We start from the raw sequence: 23,060 nt of genomic DNA, 5'->3' as shown, positions 1-23,060 counted from the left end.
ATCAATTTTTAAGGACTTTTTTCCTGTAGTAACACATATATAGTAGATAACAAATATGTAAATATCTTTTCTGAAGGAATTTGTATGAGGTTGGGTTTTATTTTTGGCTAAAATGCCTAGTTTATGTATTTGTTTTGTATTGTCTGGTGTATAAATAAGACAATAGCAAATATCTTAAGTATTATATCAATATTGCAAGGTATGTCTTATCAGCAATGCAAGGAATAAACATTAATCATGATTAAGACGCATACCTCAACTTGCAAAAATCATACCCTGATACTAAACAATAAAGGGTGGCCATTCATGTTGTTCCTTCCCTATTATCTTTAAATAGGATCCTATAACCACATTATTCTCTGCTGGGTCTCTTTATTATAGATTTACGATTGAGGAAAATGGAATAGTAGATATTATCTAATGTAATTGAGCTTTTATATTTGTGAAAGTAAAATATTGCAGTTTTATTATTTATTAACAAGTAGACGCATTTTGCACAAAAATTATAATTTTAGCTGACGAAACGTTATTTTACTGTCTGCAAAAAAGGTTATTTAGTATAGTAGTGCAATATCATTTTAAAGGTTCTTTGTCATATCATTTTGTTGTCACATTGAGTATATCGCAATTAATTTTAAAAAGTGTTAATGATAATCTTAGTAAATGTGATCATGTGACATAATTGTACTTAATTTATTACATAATAAATACATTTTACTGTTACTTGAATGCAATTTCATCAATTATCATAAACATTAACTGCATTCGCAACATTTGACCTTTTTGTCAATCTTCGACCTCGAACATGGCAGTTCGCTATATCCTACTCTAAATACTAAACATGTAAGCAAATAAAAAACATTTGTTATACATTATTCAAAATATATACCCCTTAAATTTTGTTAACATCTGAAGCTATTTTCAACCGGTTTTAACTCAGAGATTATTATGAATAAACTTCGAGGTGTTCCGATTGCCTTGGCTGGATAGAATAAAGATAATACTATTATGGTATCCTACTTTATCATATGAATACAAAGATCAGCAAGGAAAAGCGACGATCAATTAACGTACACCCCCCAACCAACAGCGTACAGTCACACATGTCGATCGGAAAGGCACCCTGTAGAGAAACGAACAGAATCAAGGCATTTCCATTATTTTAATTTTTAAACTTGTAAGACTGTCAATCAGACAAGGTCAAGAACACATGGTAACGTTACACCTTTAATTTTACACGAAAACTATCATACGTTTTTCTGTTCATAAATTCATATACCACTATATAGCTCGTTACACCAATCTAAGATTTTTAGACCTCAATGTCTCTGGCTGGACAGTTTTTGAAAGATAATAACTGGAAACAAAAAAATGTAAATGAAGATCTTAAAGTTTGCTTAACACGGTATAATTTAGAATATTGCATTTCAGTTGATAGGAATGAAAAATCAAGCTACCGCCAATACTTCCATATTAGCGGCATCCATATTGGCTGACCAAGGAACCTTCAATCAGACACGTTCGTGTCACAACATAAAACGTGTTGTATGGATCTAAGTAAATATATGTGTGCTGTAAACAAGAAAATACACGACTCATGTCATTCTGTTTACCTCAGTATCATTATATTAAAATATTCTTATTCTCATCTACAAGTATTCATATACATATCATACATAATTTTCACTGTTCATAATAAAGCATTCTCAATATATCTATGAAACATAAACTTTAAAACAAAAACTGATCTAGTTGTATTTTTCTACATGTATACAATTTGAAATCCTGTCAAATCTTGTATTATTTGCAGCGGTTTTACCTTGTTATAACAAGGAAAAATAACAAGGAAAAATAACAAGGAAAAATTATTTCAAGGTGCTCAGCTATTACTTAGAAAATAATGATGCGCATGACTTATTTGGAAAAAGGCTTTATAAGGCAGTTCCTGTGGAACCGGTAACAGAAAGCTAGCGACGATCTTCCGACTTGTAAGACCAAACAAAGGTAAGTTTTTGAAATATCTTTTAATGTTTTACTATAACTTTTTGTTAGAATGATTTCTACAACGCATAGAATATCGTGGAATATACAATATGTATTTTTATTAACAAATAAAAACATACTTTGTTTGTTTGTTGTATAAGATGTAATTTTATTTTGTCTCGTAAACTTCAAGTCTAGTATTAAATGCGTTCCAGAATAAAAAAGGAAATTCCATATGTCTTTTTTCCGGGGGTCGACCTAAAGGCGCTTTTTCATCAACAAATTTACATGCACAGGTGTGTTGATTGACATAGGGAAATTATACCCGTATCTTTTAAACCTCAGACGAAACGCATTGTGCATGTCCGGTCTGCGGATAATATTCCACTGTTTATATGGGTTTATTTTCTAAAGGTAATGTTGGAAAACGTTGTCCGGAGTAATTTGATGAATACACATAGACGAATATTTCTCTTATATTAATGCGGATTCAAAAAGCCTTTTAAACAAATTGTAGACGGCCAATATTTTTTAAGATATGAAATAGGGGGGTTAAAAACTAACGCAAACATCTGATAATTTTTCGATTTTATTTGAGAATATACATGTAATGTAGAGAAAAAATACATATATATATTAACTTACAGACAACAAATTATATAATATTGGGCTATATAAAATAATGTTATTTAAATATTTCATCTTATTGTTAAGAAGGTGAATAATCGTACACTTTTGATTCTTTAAGTAAAATAGAAAACTGATAAAAATAGATAATTCTAATGTTTTTACTATACTATAAATGTAGTTAAAGAATATATTTTATTAATTTTACACTAATTATATGAATAAAATATTAAAAAATATTGATGTAATGAAATGAGTATTTTCATTATCAATATTTTCTCTTTAAAAGTATTCTTTTACTGCAGTGTATAATATTTTTCATATATCACGTGTGTCGTAAAGTTCTATTGTCGTTAATATGCATATTAGAAATAAATAAAGAAAGAGGACTGTAATAGCTGTAATCATTTTAAAACAGGGAAAAAGAATATTATAAACAGAAATTCATTATTTTTCTATAATTACGCTATTTATTGCATCATTATCAAATTATAATATCTTACCCGTGCATTCAACAACTGGTGAAATATTTATTTTCATATCACTCTATGAAATAAATCACATAATTATAGAAAAAAAAATCTTAATATTCCTTTTCATATATTCTTAAATTTCCTTAACGTGACAACGGAGTCAATTATCACTGATAATAACTAAAATGAGATTTTTTGCTAAGTAGATTATCAACCTTTTCTGAACACATTCGTGATTTAATTTTGGAAGCAGTTAGTCCAAAAAATGTGTTTATAAACGTTTTAAAACGGTACCTATACTATTTGTATCTGCTATTCGCGTAATCTGTCGATTATCGATAACGTTCCGCCCCCTGTTGAGGCATCAATGAGGGAAATCGGTAGTTCCATATATCCGTTTATTACAGGTCCCTTCTCGTAATACATGTATCGTACAACTACCGTACATCTTTTATGAATATCTCAACTTTTAGCCTTTTTTATAAATTAAGAAATTGTCGGCCAATGTACGTAACATAATGTATGAAACATAAATAATTAAGCATAGCGGCAAATCGCAAGACCACGGGGTTGATTAAAAATGTAGTTGCTAAAATATCCATAATGTGTGAAAATAATTTGTCTGTCCCGTTAATCTGATAGATATTACATTGAGTTGGTAGACTTTTGTACGGATTCAAGGGCTTACTTTACATTCAACCTCGTTTTCTAACAATGTCAAGTAAAACAACAACAACGACAACATTTTTTATGTGAACGCCTATATGACTTGTGGTAAGGTGTCCCTGACAAATTTCTAAACCATTTTAGATTGTCTAAGGATGATTATTTCTCTATGAATAAAAAAGATATTAAAATATATTCTCAGTGAAAATAAATTGTTCGCCAGTAAATCGGACACAGTACTAATAAATCTGGGACAAAGTATGAAATTTATTGTCAATCCCGGTAGAAACTGGATCTCTATGCCGTGCATAGATAGAAGTCAAGAAGGCCTGATCATAATGATCGAGTAATACCTTTTATTTCTATTAAAATATGTGAAGCATTATCAATTTGGTGGAAAAAAATATAATATCCCGTTCTTATTTGTACATCTACCATGCACTTTAAAACACTGTCAGAAGCTCAGTTTTTTGTTATTTTATTTTATATTTTAACGGAATTTCATACACGAATACACAGGCAGAGTGACACTGGTATAATACAATAATAATGCTGATGATAATAATAATAATAAACTTCAAAAAGGTAACAATTAAATACCCCGCTAGCGGTGCGCATATGCGTTCCATTCCCCCCCCCCCACTGACTGCCTCAAATTTTACCGATAGTTACGTGACATGTGCGACAGATACCAGACGGACAGTAAATCACGTTAAGAATTGAAGAAATTTCGGCTATAAACCGACATTAATCAGCAGCTTTTTAATTGGTCGGATGTCACTGGGTCATAAAATGTTAAAAGAGTATGTTACCTCAACTTGTGACCCTCTCTGGTGCGATATTTGTGTATTATGCAATTATTTAGCGTGAAACGTAGGGGTCCGAGAGAGAACAGCTGATTTATGACACTTCGTTTGATGCGGATCGGACTAACTTTGAATCGGCATAACTTTTTTAATAATCAAGCAATTAACATGCGGTTTAAAGCACATGAAAGGAAATTCATTTACGGAGAGAACCGTGTCAGGGATTTTTGTTTGCTCAATCAGCGACTTAATTATCTTTAATTACGTAATATGTATGGTGAAAAAAAGTCGCATAAAATGTTTGACGTTACGTAATATCTTTTTGAGAAAAGATAGAAAAAATTTGAGACACGGTTCCCTAGATAATATAAGTATGGTTATTTTCCAAAAGTTTGATGACAAAAAATAAAAAATGACTTTGATATGACGATTTAAGATTTCAGGATTTTTATTCAAAATCAATCATTTACAAAGGCATTTTTTCAAATATATTATTTTTTATGATGATCAACGACATTTAATGGACAAAGATTAAATAATTATAAATAACAATTATTACTAAAATAACTTTGTTTAAATGACATTTATGTGAGTACCACGGAAAGTGTCTGTTGTCACCTTAATATAAATTCTGAAACATTGAGAATTCGATTACATAAAAATGAGAAGTGTATTTTCCGTTTTTGTTTTACAGTGAAACATATTTCTGTTTTGTCACTGGTGTCTTTTCGGACTACATTCTTCTAAACTCAGCCAAATCACAAAATTAAAGGGAACGTTTTTCAAATTTTAATGTAGAGCAAGAGAAATATGTATACAATAAACAAAAAATTTAAGTTTAATTTCTATAAATACAGGATTAATTATATTATTGTGGCATGAAAGTTCTGATATTTCACTCGTCGCAAAATATCTATTTTCATATGTTTGTTAATTGCTAAAAATAAAACAACGAAAATAAATAAACAAAACAGGATGAAATAAAATTTGTCAGGGAAACAATATCATTATCGTTCACATCGTATAATCTAGGTTAAGTTTAATTTCTGAAATAAAATGTTGTTGTTGTATATACTCGTATATAAATTAATAAATTCTTTTTAATTTTTAGATGACATTAAAGTTTCCATTTTTGAAGTGTAGGTCAACGGCAAAAAAATGGTTTTAAAATTTCTTACGAAAGTTATACTATTTTAGGCCAACGAGTAAAAATGGAATTCATTTTGGATGACATGCATATTGCATTGTTGTCTACTTCCTCTTGGAACTCCGTTGTGCCTATAAGTTTCAATTTCTAGATTATGTGATGATAACCGAAATTGCGTTAGTTATACTCTGTATTTATTTATTTATATATACACAATTTAAGTATTTTTCAAGTTCTAGGTCGTACTTACATACATACTGTATGTTTATAATCTACTTGAATAATTTATTTCTGAATACCAAATTTGTTTATATACATATATCTAATAAAACATATCTAATATCTAATAGAAATATCTATTTCGTCAAGTATTGCTTTATTTGATATGCCTTATTATTTCCGTTATACGATATGTTATTATTGACATCTTCTTTCGTTTCAGTGTACATTTTTCTTCTCAATGAATTATTTTCTGAGCTCAAAATCTTTAAAAAATATTTAATCATAATGATTTTGCGTTGTATTGTCATCGGATACCGTCCCAGTTTCCCGTAAAGACCAGCTAGATTAGTTGATTTTAACGCTTAGTGTCTTTCTAAAAAATTTACAATGTAAACGCTCAATATTTTCACCCTCGTAATTGCTTATAATTTCGGCGCCGTAATTTTGTTGATTCCACAGACATTTTGAGTGTTTTGAGACCCCAGACCTATATTGTATAACATATCAAAAGTCTAGGAAAATCTTAATTGGGGAATGTTTTCAAAAATTGAGATCAAATACCGTTAATGTATTTATCATCCTAATTTGAACTCAAAATAATACACACATACAAATTTCCAATCAGTTAAAGGTATAATATGCATTAAAATGCAGCTTTATCTTTCCCTATAATAACATAAAGTAATCATAAAGTTGTTTGTTTAAAGAAACTACCTATACCTTTCTTAAATTTATTAAAAACTTTAGTGGGTGGGGTAATACTAAATTTCTACATAGCTTTAGATCAACACTTTATTACATAATTCCACTGAAAGATGAACGTTACATGATATTAAACAGAATAATTATACAAAATGGTTTATGTACATGTGAAAAAGGTCAAATGTCAACGTTTTATGAATTTAATACATTCCATCAATATTGAATGTATATATATAAATATTACCATTATGCAAATAGTGGTTTGGGTAATCTTATACAAACTAAAGAGACATTACAGTAATTTATATTATCTATGATAATGATATTAAGTTTTCTATTTACTTAAAATACTTTCATGCACATTAATGATTTGTTGTAATTTTTTCTGAGTCATTAAATATCATCCTGACATTGGGTCAAAGGAGGTGACCTTGATTTTTTCGAGGTCAATTTCAATTATTTGATACAGTTGAACATAAAATGTAAGAAAAAGTCTTTGCACATTTTAATTTTTAAATATATTCGCCATGTGTAAGCACAAGAATGCCATGACTTTTACGAAGCGTCACTTGCTTCTTTAATTTCTGGCGATCAATCTTTCTTTTTATCACTAGATGGGAGCACCTAAAATTTTTCTGGTATATCTTTTCCAGCATCGGCTGCAAGCAAGTCATGAACTTGTCACTGTATCAGACAATTAAACAATCATTCCTCTGTAAACATTTATTCAAAAGTCGGTTCTAGTGTCCTTACGTGCCAAACATCACACTTCCTTGTTCTACACTTACTAATTATAGATTGACTTTATCAGTCATTGATCTAAATGGTGTGAATGGGGCATCAGTGTTTTATTTGTCTTCTTAGTGTCTCTTATAATGTAATGTGGGTTACAGTTCATCTTTCTACACTCAATATCAAAAAATTGTTCCGATTCAACTTTCAAACTGTCATTTTGTTTCTCACTGACTGCATTTATTCCCTTGAATTCCTTTTCGCTGCCTTAAACTGTCTTTGTATGATCATCAAACAGCCGTTAACAAATCCGACAGGAGTTCATCTTGAAAATAAAAACAAACAAAAAATCAAAATAACTGATACTGTTACATTTAATTTATAAAATCTATTTTCAACATTTTACGAAGGTTGATCCAGAATTACCCAAACTTTGTTTATAATTCTGATGAACTTTATGTTTTCTTCATTGACTTTATGCCTGCGCAAAGATTGATGTTTCTGCTATTTAATTGCCAAATATAATTGCTTACTGACATCAAGTACCGTCTCAGACCGCCATAAACAACCATAAACTCAAAAAACACGACGTTGGTTGAAATTTATAATACACCAAATTGCCCGACAAAAACTTGGATCAGACCCAATATTTGCCGAAGGTTAATGTAAAACCCGAAAAATTTTATGCTAACATTGAACATTGTATTATTGTGTAATCATTTTAAACGGTTTGCAACGCGTCTACATTAAGGCGTCGGAAAAAGGCATTTTCATACACATTTGTCAACTGTTCAGACAGTCTCCTTTAGAAACATCTAAAATGATAAAAGAAATTCAACACAAATATGATATCCATACAAAAGTTTTTGAGTGGTAAAGAAGTTTTTTTCAGACAGTTAGAGTTGTCTTAAAGATAAAACGTACTGGTATTTGTTGTGTTTAACCATAACGAAAATTGTTGAAATAAAGACAATCCGAGTCGTTTGATTTATAAGTACAGTTATAAAAATACGTTTTTACATTTTATGTGCTGTTTTTTCGTACTTTGTTTTCTTTCAGAACTGATTTTATCATGCACTACTTTATTTGTTTTCTTTCACACCTGATTTTATCATGCACTTTTCATTTAATGAAATGAAATGAATCATGCCTTCAACTTTAAGATGCGTATGAATTTTCACCCCCGGTCCCCCAGCAGTCATATCAAATAACAGTTCAATAGTCAGAGGTTTAGGTTGTAAGCACACTTAAAGATATACTATGCTCATCTCTTGGTAAACTATTTTTATCTTTGAAATGTATTGAAATCCATGGAATTCTTACTGAATGTGTTAAATTTGAATAAAATAATGAAAAAACTATGTATGGGAAGCTGCATTCCCTATTACGGGTCAAGTATAGTTGGTCTATTCTTAAAAAAAACTGCCAGTTTTTTAATGACACTATATATACATATTGTGACCACCTATAGTGTGTAGAGTTCAAAACATCTCATATCTACTTTAAATGAAGTCCAAACATGTTTATTTTATACATACAAAGAGACTGTGTAGCAATTATTTATATTTCTAAAAATCAAATTTGAGCATAGTATATGTATGTATAAGTGAATGGCATCGGGAGGATTTTTTATTTATAAGAACAATAAAGCATCGACATTTTGTTGCATACAGCGGCAAATACTATGTTTTCTTTGATATTCATGTGGTAGGCATGCTGTGTTTAATTATTATATTCTTGTTTCCTTGTTATTATATTCCTTGTAAAAAATATATATAACGCAGTAATATAGTGTTTGTTAACGGGTATTTCTGAATCATCCCTTGTATTATTGTACTCTGGTCATCGGTTACTAGTTATGTATTCAAATTGTTTCAGTTATCCCAGAACAGTGCGTGGTATTATAACATGCATTTTTTCTAAAAGGCTTCTTGGTAACCTTAAATTATAAAAGATATTAAAAATACCTACTGGCTTAAGTGTATGGAAGTAACATAAAGTCACATATTGAGTTTAAAAATGTCTCTTTTCAATTTTAAGTATTTCTAATGCCCATCAGATTAAAATGGATATTAAGTTTACATTTAACTCGTAAACATTACATCAGAATACATGATCAGGCATACGGTGTGTTGATGTAATCTATAACAAAGTAATTACTTTAAGTTTGAAAGGAATAGAAACTAATTTTCATATTAACGTGAAATAATGTTCTATAGAAAACATAGATGATTTCATTGTAATTTGCTTAAATTTTGATTTTAAAAGCGATAAAATTGTTCTAAAGTCAACTTAATATCGCTGTGAATTAATCTTAAAATACACTACAAATTGCGGACGTGCTATTGTATGCATAAAGATTTTTTTAACTGATGGATCAACTCTGAATGTTTACGCTGAACTCATGCACATCGCCAATCATGAACCATAAATAGAAATCACGGTTGTTTATTGATAATTTTTTTCATGTTACCTTTTCATGTATACATATCTTCTATCTACATTAAAAAACTGAAAATAATTTCAGATATATTGAATTATGCAGAATACGCTCTATTTCCTCCATGTTTAATATTCACTAAAACTAGTTAAAGATAATAAAGAATCAAATATTTGTGTAATATATGTAACATATTACAAATATAAGCACAGGTAAGCAAACTTACTCATTTAATATACATATAGTTTACTGGATTTTTTATTTTCAAAATCAAGCATACATCAAATTTAAAGCGGTACCCCTGAAATAGTAATAACATTACATATATGCAAAACAATTAAAAAACTATAAAAAATAAAAACCTTTTATTCATTTTACAATAAACCGTGATTAAAGTATTCAGAAGTCACATTACGTAATTCGTCGCAATTAAAGTGGTAATGGCGTTCCAAAGTTAAAAAAGCTGTCGAAAAACAACTTGTTATAAATACACATTTTTAAGCCGTTTACGCATGTTTAACTAACACAGGGGTTAATCAGAGGTGTAATTTAGTTGAGTTGAACTGTTTTCCGTGAATATAATACCTGTTGACCTTCAACGGATATGCATGATATCTGAGTATTGCAGACGCTTTGTTCGCCTATGGAAGATCGTTGCAGTCAGACAGAATCTCAAAAAGTACCGCGATAAAAACCCTTTTTTCTATGTTGCGCAACTTCTGATATGATTTATTTCAATTCATATGCTTACTATAGCAGACAAAACTTTTTCTGTTGCAAGCAATTTATTTGAGGTCGAATTACAGAATGACTGGACTAAAAATGCTTAATCAAATAACTACTTAGGAAAAAAGCGAAATATAGAAATATGGCCAATGGTGATATTTTAGTTAAACAAATAATTACAAGGACATTCTTTTTCATGAATTTATTTTCTATCAAGATCAAAGACATTTAATGCATAAATTAATAAAAAACAATTATTACTAAATAAAATCGTAAGTTTTAAATCATATTCACACTTCATGTCGCCATGTCAAAAACATTACATCAGATAAAAAGTTATATTGAAAATTTTACGCAAAACGAATTCCCAAATTATTCCGAGAACAAATTAAAATAGGAGTATTCATTTTCATGGAATTTAACAGCTTCTTTACTCATGCGCGCTTTGCTATAAGCCTGCTTAATACGTGTAAGGTCGCTTTAGGATTGAATCCATCAGGAGGAAAAGTAAATCATTATATAATATCATATATCAATTCTTTGGAATTTTATTTTTCATTTTCATTTATTAAAATGTCGTTTTTTTTGTAAGAATCATAAATTGTTTTCTTGGTTTTGAAAATAAATAATTTGTATGTTTTCTTCACACGCTTATTAATTAATGTTTTTATATTACCATTTATTGTTTGCACTCAGTTTTGAAGAATTTCTTTAGTATATTATTTCTTTAAGATTTTCCTTTTTATTTACTGAGAAATGAAAATGTGTAATTAACAAATGTAAATAATAAACTATGGTTAGATGCATTCAACCTAAGTTAAACAATTACACCAAATATTTATGACTTTAAAAGTTCTGAAAAACAAGACTGTCAGCCTTGCATTTCTTCTCGTGTGACATAATCATCTCAACCCATTTTACAATGGATTAAAAATAAGGGCAAAGATCAGGATCAAAGTTAATATTTTAACATTTATTTTAAGATTTATTTCTTTTTCACTTACATGTTTAACACTGTAAATTAAAATGATCTTGAAACAACAACAACATCAATAACAAAAAAGATGATAGTTAAGTAGTATATGATAGGGTAGAAAATTAAAATATCTTTGTTACTTTTCAAGATCTTTCTATTTCTATTTTTATTTTTTAATTTTTTTTTTTGTGCTTGCAACCCGTTTAAGGCCCTTAAAACGCACCATATATTACAACTATAGCACATATGTAAACATTACATGAAATAAATTTTTGTACCTCGTACATAAAGCGTGAAAGAAAAATCAAAATTCTGGAAACAAAGTGATCCCTCGGAAGCATTAATCACAACAAAATAACATAAGAATTGCAGACTCGGTTTGATTGAGTCTGTACATGAGGGAAAATGAATAAGTGCAACATCTCTCACGCCCCCTAGCACCGGCTTGAGCGGTACTCAATTCTCAACACTTTATAGAAGTCTCGTTAATGTATCATTCTGTAATGCAACACATCTTTCAAATTTTAATAAGTTTAACCTGTAGTTTGTTTCTTTAATTTGTTGCTTTTGAAAAATTGAAAATATAAGACTTTGTCTTATATATGTAGAGTGAAAAGATAATGTAAAAAAATCATGCGTTACATTTATTTCTATTTCATTTAGCAATCTGAATAAATTATTCCAGAATATTTGTACCTTTTCGCTGAGAGATGTTCTATTCTCTATATATACCTACAGCAAAATTCACATAGATTACAGATGTAATTTGTTCATGTTGAAACAGTTATTTGTTTGTTACAAAATAATGTCCCTGTGTAAATAATATTTCAATTTTTGTAAATTGTTATACTTGTAGTGTACAAAAACGTTAATTTTGTTTGAGGTTTTGTCTTTTGATTGCTTTACACTTTCGCATTTGCTTTCCAATCTGTGATAATTTTATACTGACATTAGAAGAGGTTGTATTTTTCTATACCAGAACATGACAATGTTGTATCAAAAGTACTTATAACTACAGTTAGTTTGTTTATTGTAATTTACTTTTCCATTTATAAAGGTAGTTGATGAAAAATTCAGTACTAAGTATCAAAAATGTTAAAAATCAAAAGTTTTATTTTTTATCCTGATTTGATCTTTATTCTGATGCATTTCATACTACAATTTGTATCGATATTCATAAATTCAATCAGAAAATGAGACTTATTTTTTACAAATCAGCAGTATTTGCAACATTTTGAATATAAACAAAACTAAAGAACCTTATAAAATTAATGCTGTGTTTCTAAACAGCAGATGTCAAGTGCCATGTGGCAGCTGTTAAACTTCACTTCAGTGTTGTTACTTTTTATGGTCATTCGGGATCATTGATTCAAGCACATTAAGTTTCGAAAATTTAATACCGCCTTAGCGGTACTGGAGTGGGATATGAGGGATGTAGCACCTTTCGATTATCCCGTATGAACAGAATCAATCAAACCGAGTCTGCAATTATTTTCATTTTATTTTGTGATTTCATTGCCACATAAGGATCGCCACGTTTTCCAGATTTTTATAAAACAATGATAATGATAACAGAATAAGGATAATATGATCCTAAAATGTGAACATTGGACACAGTTATGATACCATTTTACACCACGTAACTTATTTCATAGCCGTTGAAAAGAACTTTCAAAATAATTCATCAAATGCAGGGTAAAAACAATGCCAAAACGACGACATAATGGAGCATTATGTGAAAAAGAAAGGAGGTCGTCAAATGAATACACAGTTTGCTTGGAAGCAGCCGACAAACCTTTAGGCGCATGCAGAGGTGTAGTTAGTATAAAATTAAGAGGCAATGGCAAAGAGGGCTACGAAGAACAATTAGCCGTGTCTAGTTTTCCTGACAACTTTGAAAGGGGTTTCAAAAACATTTTCAACATTATTGAACCAAAGGTGAATATATATCTAATTTCTAACGGATGTTAACCCGTTTTACTTGAGACACAAATAATTATAGGTAATAAAGCGTTTATATGAGGATAGCAATGTATGATATTAAGGAAAAACAAATATGCATTGAAATATATTATTAGGTAAGGTCAAAAAGGTGTTTGACTAATTTTTTCTCTTTTGAGTCACCTTACGAGTTGAACCAGTACTGGTATTATATTCATATGAGGACATACATTCTGATAAACTAACCATTCGGGTAAGTATTCCTATTAACCGGTTTCTGTAATTTCTTTTTTTTTTCAAAAATGTTACAAGCTTTATTACTCACTCATATTGGTAAATCAAAATCAATTCTACATCACAGCTTGACGTTATTGATGAACTCGAGATCCGAGGTGATTCAATGATTGGTGAGAGGGGTTGGAATATTGACAGACTCACGGTAACCAAAAAGAACACTGGAGCCCAATCAGTTTTTCCTGTATTCACAAACATAAAAAGCGACCAAACCTACAAATTCAATATAAACGACGTATCACTTCCACAACAGAGTTCAACTAAAAGTTGGTATTCAAAATAAATTATTTTACTTAGATGACATTTAAGATAAGGATGGTTTCCAAACCATTGAAACAAGTTGCCGCCAGCAGCATCTTAATGTGATTCTTAAAAGTATTGAAGCCAAAGTCTCGTCGACAACCTCAATAAAGTATTTAAAATGTTTACGACATGCCGATCCTTTGTCTTATACTTGTATTCATTATTTGTCAAGAATGAATGGTCTTACAAAGGTCCTTCCAGAAAACATATTTGTCATGTTGAAACCACAATAAGCATAAACGCACCATTAATTACTTGTTGTTTTGATTCATTCTTGACATATATTTTACAATCGTACAATTTTTGAGCATGTACCTTAATATTAGAATTTTCTGTTTCTGTGTTTTGCAACAATGTGTCTCTTTTTTGTGTTCCTTATTTTATCTCATAATGATCAATTAACAATATCACCATGTATAACAGATGTTACAAGTGTCAGCAAAAGTAATTTTCAATTAAATGTTTTCCAAATCGATACTTCTTACGGAAAATCGGAAAATGCATGGTTGTTACAACTAATTTGTGGATGATGAACCTTTTACTTGAATAATTTCAGAGGAAAGAAAACGTGAACTTAATGAAATGCGAAAGCTCTATGAACTGACAGAGAAAAGATTGCCAGGCTGTCCTCCACTTGTAAAAAAGCTTCCACCAAATGAAGTCTTCTCGGTTGCATACAAATTTGAAATAGGTGGGAAATTAGTAAAATTAAAGCTGGAAGAAAAATGGGATGAGCTTATATCAGGAGAATTTGAATCCATGGAAGATATAGAGGACGTATTTGGGGTGTTCTTCCCAAAACCTTCAAACTTACAAAGGTAAATGTTTATTATAAAAGCCGTAGAAAAACAATGTAATATATATAACCCTTCGCCTTCCTAAGAAAATGAATGTTCTTTAAAAATAAGGCTTATCCGCTGAGAATAATAGAAACTAAGGCACAAACTATAAAAATAGTGGTGGTTTTTGTCGTCATTGACTTAGCCCGACAAAGCCAACGGCCACAGAAAATGTTTTAATATGTTAATGGATATGAATATCAGCATACAAATAAAGCTACTCAAGAAAACAAATATAAAAAAATCCGATCTGCCAGGTATTAAACTTTGTATTCTTTACATATGATAAAAAAATTGTTTGCAAAAAAAAATGGGAATCCAGATTCTGGAATGACAAATTAATTATGTTCAAATTTTTAGAGATGTTTATTCAAAGTTATCAACAATTATATTTGTTTGATGATAGAGAAAACTAAACACAATTACCTACACAAGAGCAAGCATTGTGAAAGTACAAACATATTGACTTAAAAGAAAAGTAAGAATATGTTGAAGAAATCAATCAATTACATGAATAATTCGACGTGTAAAAAGATCAATATACTTTGCTACATGTATATTAAACCAAATCAGTTGGTAACAAATGTTGAGCATACACTAAATTTAGTAATACATTATTTTATAAAAAACTATTTGTAGGTGGCGGAATGATAAATTATTTGGAATGCAGCGTCTGATGGGTGTAAATCCTGACGTTATTCATCTCTGCACGAAGATTCCCTCAAAACTTCCCGTCAACAATCAAATGCTGAAGCCTTTTCTTGAAATGAGTTTGGAGAATGCCTTAACAAAGAAACGTATCTTCATAGTAGATTATGAGATAATGGATGGTTTACCAACAAAGCCGGACTTTACCATGACCAGTCCCATTGCGCTTTTTTATCAACAAAATGATGGTACTCTTATACCGATCGCTATCCAACTATTTCAGAAGCCAGGTGTCGATAACCCTGTGTTTCTGCCGAGTGATCCTGAATATACTTGGATTCTAGCAAAGATGTGGTTCAACGTCGCAGATGCCAACTATCACGAATCCGTAACGCATCTTGGATTTACTCATCTAAAGATGGAGGGAATCGTTGCGATAACACACAGGCAAATGTACAAAACACATCCGATCTATAAGCTACTGATGCCCCATTTCCTTTACCTTATTGCTATCAACTGGACAGGGATTCCAGAACTTATTGGTGCCGAAGGATATGTTGTAAAACTGCTGAACATTGGTAGAGAGGGGTTATTGGAACTTATCAATCGAAAAAACAAAAACTGGCGAATGGATATTGAAGGTACACTTCCAAATGACATGAAAGAACGCGGTTTGGATGACACTTCTTGCTTGCCTGATTTTTATTATCGAAACGATGCGATGGAGATTTACAATGCTATTTTTGAATACGTAAAAAAGTATTTAGATCTTTACTACACTACAGATAATGACGTTATGACAGATCAGGAACTTCAGCAATGGAGAAAGGAAATGGTTGCTCCTGTTGATCAAAAAGGCCTTGGTATGCTCGGTGTATTTGGAAATAAAGGTAAATTTACTGAAAAGAGTCAGGTTTGCCTAACATTAACGAGTATCTTTTTTACTTGTAGTGTTAAACATGCAGCTGTCAACTTCCGCCAGTATGAAGAATATGCATTCCCACCGAACTATCCGCTGACTCTACGAGGGCTTCCACCCAAAACTAAAGAAAATCTAAAACAGGAGGATCTTCTCAAATACCTTCCTCAAAAAGAGAAAACATATGACACATTAGTCATAACGGATGTATTGAGTACGTTCATTACGCATGCGCTTGGGGACTTCGAAGCCCAGTATATCACCGATGAAAAAGCGCTCAGAATTCTTGCTGAATTTCGTAACGATCTCGCAAACATTGCATATCTCAACAAGAAGAGAAACAATACGGACAGAAAAATTGAAAAATACTGGGCTTTAAATCCAACGCGTGTCCCAAACTCTATATCAATCTAACTGAATTGCGAACTGACTGTCAAACGTCATTATAAAGTTTATTAATCAGAACATTTGTTGTCATGTAAAATATTACACTACTGATGAAAGAATCCTATTAAAAATCACGTGAACAATGCCAAGACGTCTTCCAAAAACGTCATTTGTAACAGTATATTGGAAATAATAAATTGGACAAATCCGGCGTTAATTTACTAAAAAATCGTTTTAAAATGGATCGTCTTTTTTGAAAATATTTTGAAACAAAATTTGATTTTGGGGTTATAATGTATTATATAATCGGGAAATTTTCCCAAATTAGGGGTAAAAGGGGAAATTAAATTATTCTTTCTTTTAATTGGGATTTGTTTTTTTTTTGTAGTTCTTGAAAAGTTTTTTGTTCGTAGTAATTTAAAGTTAGGAATTATATTATACTTGATAGAAGCAGAAAAATGCATTACTTTATCATTTTGACACCATTGTCTTTTGTAAAATGACAAGATTGATCAGTTACATAGAATTTGGCGTATACTCAGCACCGAACGACGACTTATCTTTAAAGTTTTACAGAACCTTACACATTGAATAATGGCATCACCGAAAGACGACTTATCTTCTAAAAGTTTTACAGAACCTTACACACTGAATATCGGCAGCACCGAAAGACGAATCATCGTTAGAGCTTTTACAGAGCCCTACACTCTGAATATTGACGGCGGGAGGAAACGGAACAACAACACTCGTGGTTATCACAGTTCATTTAAAAAGTGTTGTTTCAGATAAAATTTTCTAATGTAATGAACTTAAACTTTAACACTTAACGTATGATCATTGATAAAATTTTTTTGAATAAAAAATTTTTTTTAATTTTTTACAAGTTTGTTTTACAAAAAAATAAATGAATATTTTTAACGCAATAACGAAAAAAAAAAAATGGTGTTTTTTTTTTAAACCCCAAAGAAAATTTTTCATTTTCGATTTATTTTTTTATGCACCTGGCGTTCGCCCCTATTTTAAATAAATTTTGTGCCCGGGTTTCGGTTTTCTTTTAAACTAAAAAGAAAGAAAAATTTGAAACCTTTCCCTTAACCCGTTATGTTTTAAATTTAAATCTAAATGCCCGCTCTGTATTTTTGGGCCCAAGGGAAAGGAAATTAAAAACTTTTTTGGAAAAAAATGTTTAATGAGACGTGTGCATTTTTCCCTAAATAAAAAAATTGGTCTGCCTCGGGGGTCCAAAAAGTTAAAAAAGGCTTTATATAGGAAAACTTTTATGTCTTATTTTGTGAGAATACAATGCCCAGAGCTTAGATATTTGGCATATAGTATTACCTAAATGATATTAATATAGGCTTTATTTAAAAATAATATTTGTGTCTTATTTTGTGAAACAAAAATGTTCAGAACTTATATATTCGGCATGTAGCATTACGTTATAGACCTCTACAAAAATGATATTGTTCATGCCCCTAGGTTCAATATCGGCACCACCCCGGGGTCACTTGATTTATTTAGGCTTTATAAAGGAAACATATTTGAAATAACAGTGACCATGCTCAGATATTTGTTATGTGAAATAGCCTTGTTGACCTCTATAAAAAGTTTAATGAAGCGAGCACCTAGGGTAAAGGTGCTTCCATCGATGGGTTATTTAAAGAATTATTTGATCGATAAAACATTTTGATGAAGTTTAAAGAACGAACGGATGTCTTTCTCTAATTGAAAGATTTATTTTTAAATACACAACAACGTTTCGATCTAGGGGAATATTGCCCCGCCTTTGTGGTGATCTTGTACTTCAATAAAATTTTTTAATAAAATACTGCATTTTACTAATTAAATTTTGGTTCAATTCAGACATAGGTTCATTGGAAAAACTTCGTTGTTGACTTACGTGATAAGCTTTAAAAATTTGTTAAAGATTGCAAGAATAGTAAACCAACCGTTGTTCCTTATCTTCCACTTAACCACCGAGATCAAAACACAGAAATACAATGTAAAAAAACAAAATATTATTTATTAACTTACTTACTATCATTATTTTAAATAATTTTATCAACTACTAGATCGCAAAACAATTTATCATAAAGTAAAGATTTATCTGATGAGTTCCCCAAACCTATTTTTCAACAAGAAGTTCTGTTTTAAGGAAACCCAATGGGAAAACTTTATCAAAAAGTAAAGATTTTGATCAAAAAAATTTTTATTTTTAAAAATGGGGTTTTTATGGGGAAACCTTTAAAATGATATGGGGAGGCCGGGGCCCAAAGTATTTTAGGTTGTTGACCCCAAAACCATTTTGCCCTCACATCAAAGTGTTTTTCAAAACCCCCGACGGGGATTTTTGAATTTTTAAATGTAGGAAGCTACCCAGATGGTTTTAGGGAAAACCGGGTGGGTGGTTTTTTAACCCCAGGTGCCCGTTCGTTTTTTTAAATAATAGGGAAAGTGGAAACTAAAACCCTTTTTCCCACTCAAACCCGGAAGTCTTTTTATGACTATAATTTTTTGGGTGGGGAACGTAAAACCCGATAAAAATAAAAATAAAAAATTTAAAAAAAAATAAAAACAATATAAAAATTCATTTTAAACCCTTCCATTTTTTCCCTTATTTTAAAATTTTTGAATCAGATTTATTTACTATTTATTTTATTTCGTAACATTTTTTTTTGATGTTCAAAATTTTTTTTAAAAACTGGAATTTGTTTAAAAAAACCCTTTTTTTGACGGGAAAAATTGTAAAAGGGGACTTTTTTCCCTTTTTGAACGTCGTCCCTTTTGGGTTTTTTAATTTTAATCTTTTGTAAAAACTTTCCAAAATATAAATTTAAAATTTTTCCCAAAAATTTCTGCAATTTTTTAAACCCCTTTAAAAAGGGGAAATTATACTTAAAAAATTAAATTTTTCCTTTTAACGTTTTTAAATTTGACAAAATTTAAATTAAGAAACCCTTAAAAATTTTTCCCCCTTTAAATAATAAAAAAAAAATAAGTTTTTTAAAAAATTTGTAAAAACGTCAAAATTAAAAAGTAAAAAAATAAATTATCTGGTTTTTTAAAATTTTTGGGGTTTTTGGGCCCCAATTCTTTTCGAAATAGTTTATTTTTAAATTTTTTTAAAAAAATTTTTAAAATTTTCCGAAAAAAAACCTTAAAAAAAGAAAATTGTTTAATTTTTTTAAAAATTTTCCTTTTCCAAAGAAAATTTTAATTAAACAATTAAAAAAATTTTGTTTTTTTTTTAATCCCGATGGACCCCTTTTTCCCCAGGGGGAAAAAGGAAATTTTAAATCCATTGGAACTTTAAAAGTTTTCCGGGATTTGGGGTTTGCAAAAATTTTAATTTTTTTTTTTTTCGTGCCACAAGAATTTATGTCGTGAAAGATTTCCCACAATTTTGGAAACCTGGATTTTTATTATTTTTGGGTTAAAGAAAAAAGTTTTTGCGCGCAGAACATAAATTGGGAAAACAGGGAAAACAAAATCAAAGGGAAGTTTTTTAATTGTACCCGGATGTCGCGCCCCTTTTTTTTAATCCGGCAAGATTTTTTCCAAAAATTTTAAAACCAAAGAAGAAAAAAAAATTTGTGTGAAATTTTTCGGGGAATTAAAAAAAAATTTAAAAAAAGGGCGGGGTGGGAAAGGGAGTTTTAAAAAATTTTTCCCCTTAAACCCAAACAAATACTTTAAAACAAATTTTTTAAAAAAAAAAATTTTAAAAAATGGTTTTTTTTTTAATTTAAAAATTTAAAAGGTGCCCACTGTTTGTTTTGCCGAAAGGGACATCAAAAATAATAGAAATTTTTCCAACTTAAAGGGTGAAGGGCCAAATTTCCTGTCAAAGAAAAAAAAAATGCACTTAAAAATTTCGGGTCATTTTTTACAAAATTTTAAATTTAAAAACCTTTTTGCCCCCTTGTTTCAAATTTATAAAAATTCATCAAAGGTTTTTGAAAGTTTTGGGCCTTTGTTTTTTCTGGTCCTAAAATAAAAGGGGTTAATTTCCCAAATTTAAAATTAAAAAAAAAGTTTGGTAAAAATTTAAAAGGGCGTCCATAAAAGGAATCAAGAAATAAGTTTTTAAAACTGGGGTAACTTTGATTAAAAGTTAATTTTAAACTTTTCCCTATGGTTAATTCCTTTTAAACCAAAAAAAAAACAGGAAGAAGGTTTCCAAAATTTTTTTTGGAAATTGAATTAAATTTTTTTTAAAAATTTCCCTTTTTTTGGAAAACCTTTAATTAAATTAAAAGCCCGGAAATAAATATACATAAATTTTAGGCCCAGGGGTGTAAAGATTTAATTTCCCCCTTAAAATGTAATCGCTAAATTTAAGCGAAACCCCCCAAAGGAAAACTTTTTTCACACTTAAAAAAGTCCGGGGTTTTTTTAAAATTTCAAAGGAGTTTATTTTTTAAAACAAAATTGTAAATCTAAAAAACTAAAAAATGTTTTAGAAGCCCCCATGGGGGAAAATTTTCAAAACCCTTTGGGGTTTTCCGGACTCCTTTTTTTTATTTTGGGTAAAAAAATTTTAAAAGAAACCAAGCAAAAAGAAAAAGAAAAATTCGAAAAAGGGTGGGTAATTAAGGTTAATTCTTTCAATATAAATTTAATTTTAAAAAAATTTTTAAAACCCTGTAAAAGGGTAAATTTTTTATTTTTTTTTAAAATTTTAAAATTTAAATTAAAAAATTTAAATAAATTTTAAAATTTAAAATAGGCACTTGAAAAAAATTTTCTTTTAGCTGAATTAAAAATTAAAAATTTAAAAAGGGCCACTTTTTAAAAAATTTAAATTTTAAAAAATAAAATTTAAATTTTTAATTTTTTAAACTGAAAGTTAAGGGTTAAATTTAAATTAAATAATTTTTTTTTGGTCAACAGTTTTTTTTCTACCATAAAATCAAATTTTTTCATAAAAAAATTTTGGGAAATTTTAACAAAATTTTTAAAAACCCGGATGGTCAGGCTTTTAAAACTCAATGCCAATGTCCGTGAAAATTTTTTGGAAGAAAAACCTTTTGGTTTTTTCCATGTAATAAAATAATAATTTTTTCCCAAATTACAGAAATTTAAGAAAAAATCTGTGAAAAAAAATTTTTTAAAGGTTTTTTAAAGGTTTTAAAAAATCCATTTTTTGATTTAATAAAATTTTATTTTTAAAAAATGTGGGAAGGGGAAAACCAAATTTTTTAATTTAAAAAAGGGTTAAGCCCTAATTTAAAAGGGTTTAAAAGAAAAGATTTTTAAACCAAGGGTTAAAACCATTTAAACGGGAAAAATCTAAAAAATAAATTGAAGGTAAAGGGCCTTTTATAAAATGAAGGTAAATTTTTATTTCGGTCTTCAAAAGGTCTTGTCCCAAAAAGGTTTTTTGGGGTTTTAGAAGACAAAACAAAAAGCCAAAAGTTTGATCAATGTTAAATTTTTTGGAAAGACAAAAAAGGGCAATTTGGAACGGGGAAATGACTGAAACATATCTTATTTTTTTTTTTAAAAAAAAGCCCGAGCTTAAAAAAAATATATTTGTTTTTAAATTAAATTGTCGCACACTTTTATTTTCCCCCTTTCTTTTTTAAAAAGCCACCCAATTTTGAAACCCCGTGTTTTCCCGGGCCCCCTTTTCTCTTAAATTTTGCGGGCACCCCAAAAAATTTATCCCCTCACCACCAAAACTGGGGGGTTAAAACTCATGGGGGCCCCAAATTTTGGGTAAACCTTTTTGGGGGGGGAAATTTAATTTAAACCCGAAATTTCCTTTCCAATGCAATTTTTTGAAAGTCGTCAAGTGGAAGTGGCCGTAGTTTAAAACCCTTTCCCAAGTTTTTTTTTAAAAATTTACGTTTTGAAAAGTTTTAAAAAAATTTAATTAAATTTTCCAAACCTTCGCCTATTTTTTAAACGGCCCCCAATTGACCTTATAAAGAAAAAATTTTTTTTTTTTTTAAATTTTTTAATTTTTTTTTTTTCTTTTTTTTTTTTAAAAAAAATTTTTTTTTAAAGAAAACATTTTACGGTAAATTTTTGAATTTTTTATTTTTTTTTTAAAACCAAAATTTTTAACCCCTTTCTCACCGGTTTTTAAATTTTTAAACCATTTTTTTAAAACAAGGGCACTTAAAATTTATAAACAAATTTGTTTGTTAAAACTATTACACACCTTTTAAAATTGCACTCGAGAATTTTTAAAGGGAATTTCCCAAAATTCAAAAATTTTTTA

At 29.5% G+C, this 23,060-nt stretch overlaps 1 protein-coding gene across 3 annotated transcripts; it reads left to right on the top strand.

Moving 5' to 3' along the window:
• The first annotated feature begins 1,810 nt into the window (after positions 1-1,810).
• Positions 1,811-17,045, top strand: LOC132759084 (allene oxide synthase-lipoxygenase protein-like). 3 transcript variants are annotated; one of them, XM_060750807.1, is made up of 5 exons: positions 1,811-2,004; positions 13,195-13,438; positions 13,803-14,001; positions 14,595-14,856; positions 15,517-17,045. In XM_060750807.1, exons 2-5 carry the CDS (start codon positions 13,205-13,207, stop codon positions 16,856-16,858), a joined length of 2,037 nt encoding a protein of 678 aa, XP_060606790.1. In that variant the 5' UTR covers positions 1,811-2,004; positions 13,195-13,204; the 3' UTR covers positions 16,859-17,045. The 3 variants fall into 3 exon arrangements, with proteins under 3 accessions (XP_060606790.1, XP_060606792.1, XP_060606793.1); XM_060750809.1 differs by having other exon boundaries at positions 13,156-13,438; XM_060750810.1 differs by lacking the exon at positions 1,811-2,004 and adding an exon at positions 10,910-11,031.
• The last annotated feature ends 6,015 nt before the right edge of the window (positions 17,046-23,060 follow it).

This window comes from Ruditapes philippinarum, unplaced genomic scaffold, assembly GCF_026571515.1.
Source record: "Ruditapes philippinarum isolate M1 unplaced genomic scaffold, ASM2657151v2 ctg1887_1_1_1_1, whole genome shotgun sequence".
NCBI lineage: Eukaryota > Metazoa > Mollusca > Bivalvia > Venerida > Veneridae > Ruditapes > Ruditapes philippinarum.
This window is presented reverse-complemented; position numbering and strand designations above follow the sequence as displayed.

Coding starts and splice junctions, on each gene's coding strand:
- LOC132759084 (XM_060750807.1), top strand. CDS start 13,205: ATGCCAAAACGACGACATAATGGAGCATTATGTGAAAAAGAAAGGAGG. Junction 14,002..14,594: donor ACAACAGAGTTCAACTAAAA/GTTGGTATTCAA, acceptor GAATAATTTCAG/AGGAAAGAAAACGTGAACTT. Junction 14,857..15,516: donor AAACCTTCAAACTTACAAAG/GTAAATGTTTAT, acceptor AACTATTTGTAG/GTGGCGGAATGATAAATTAT.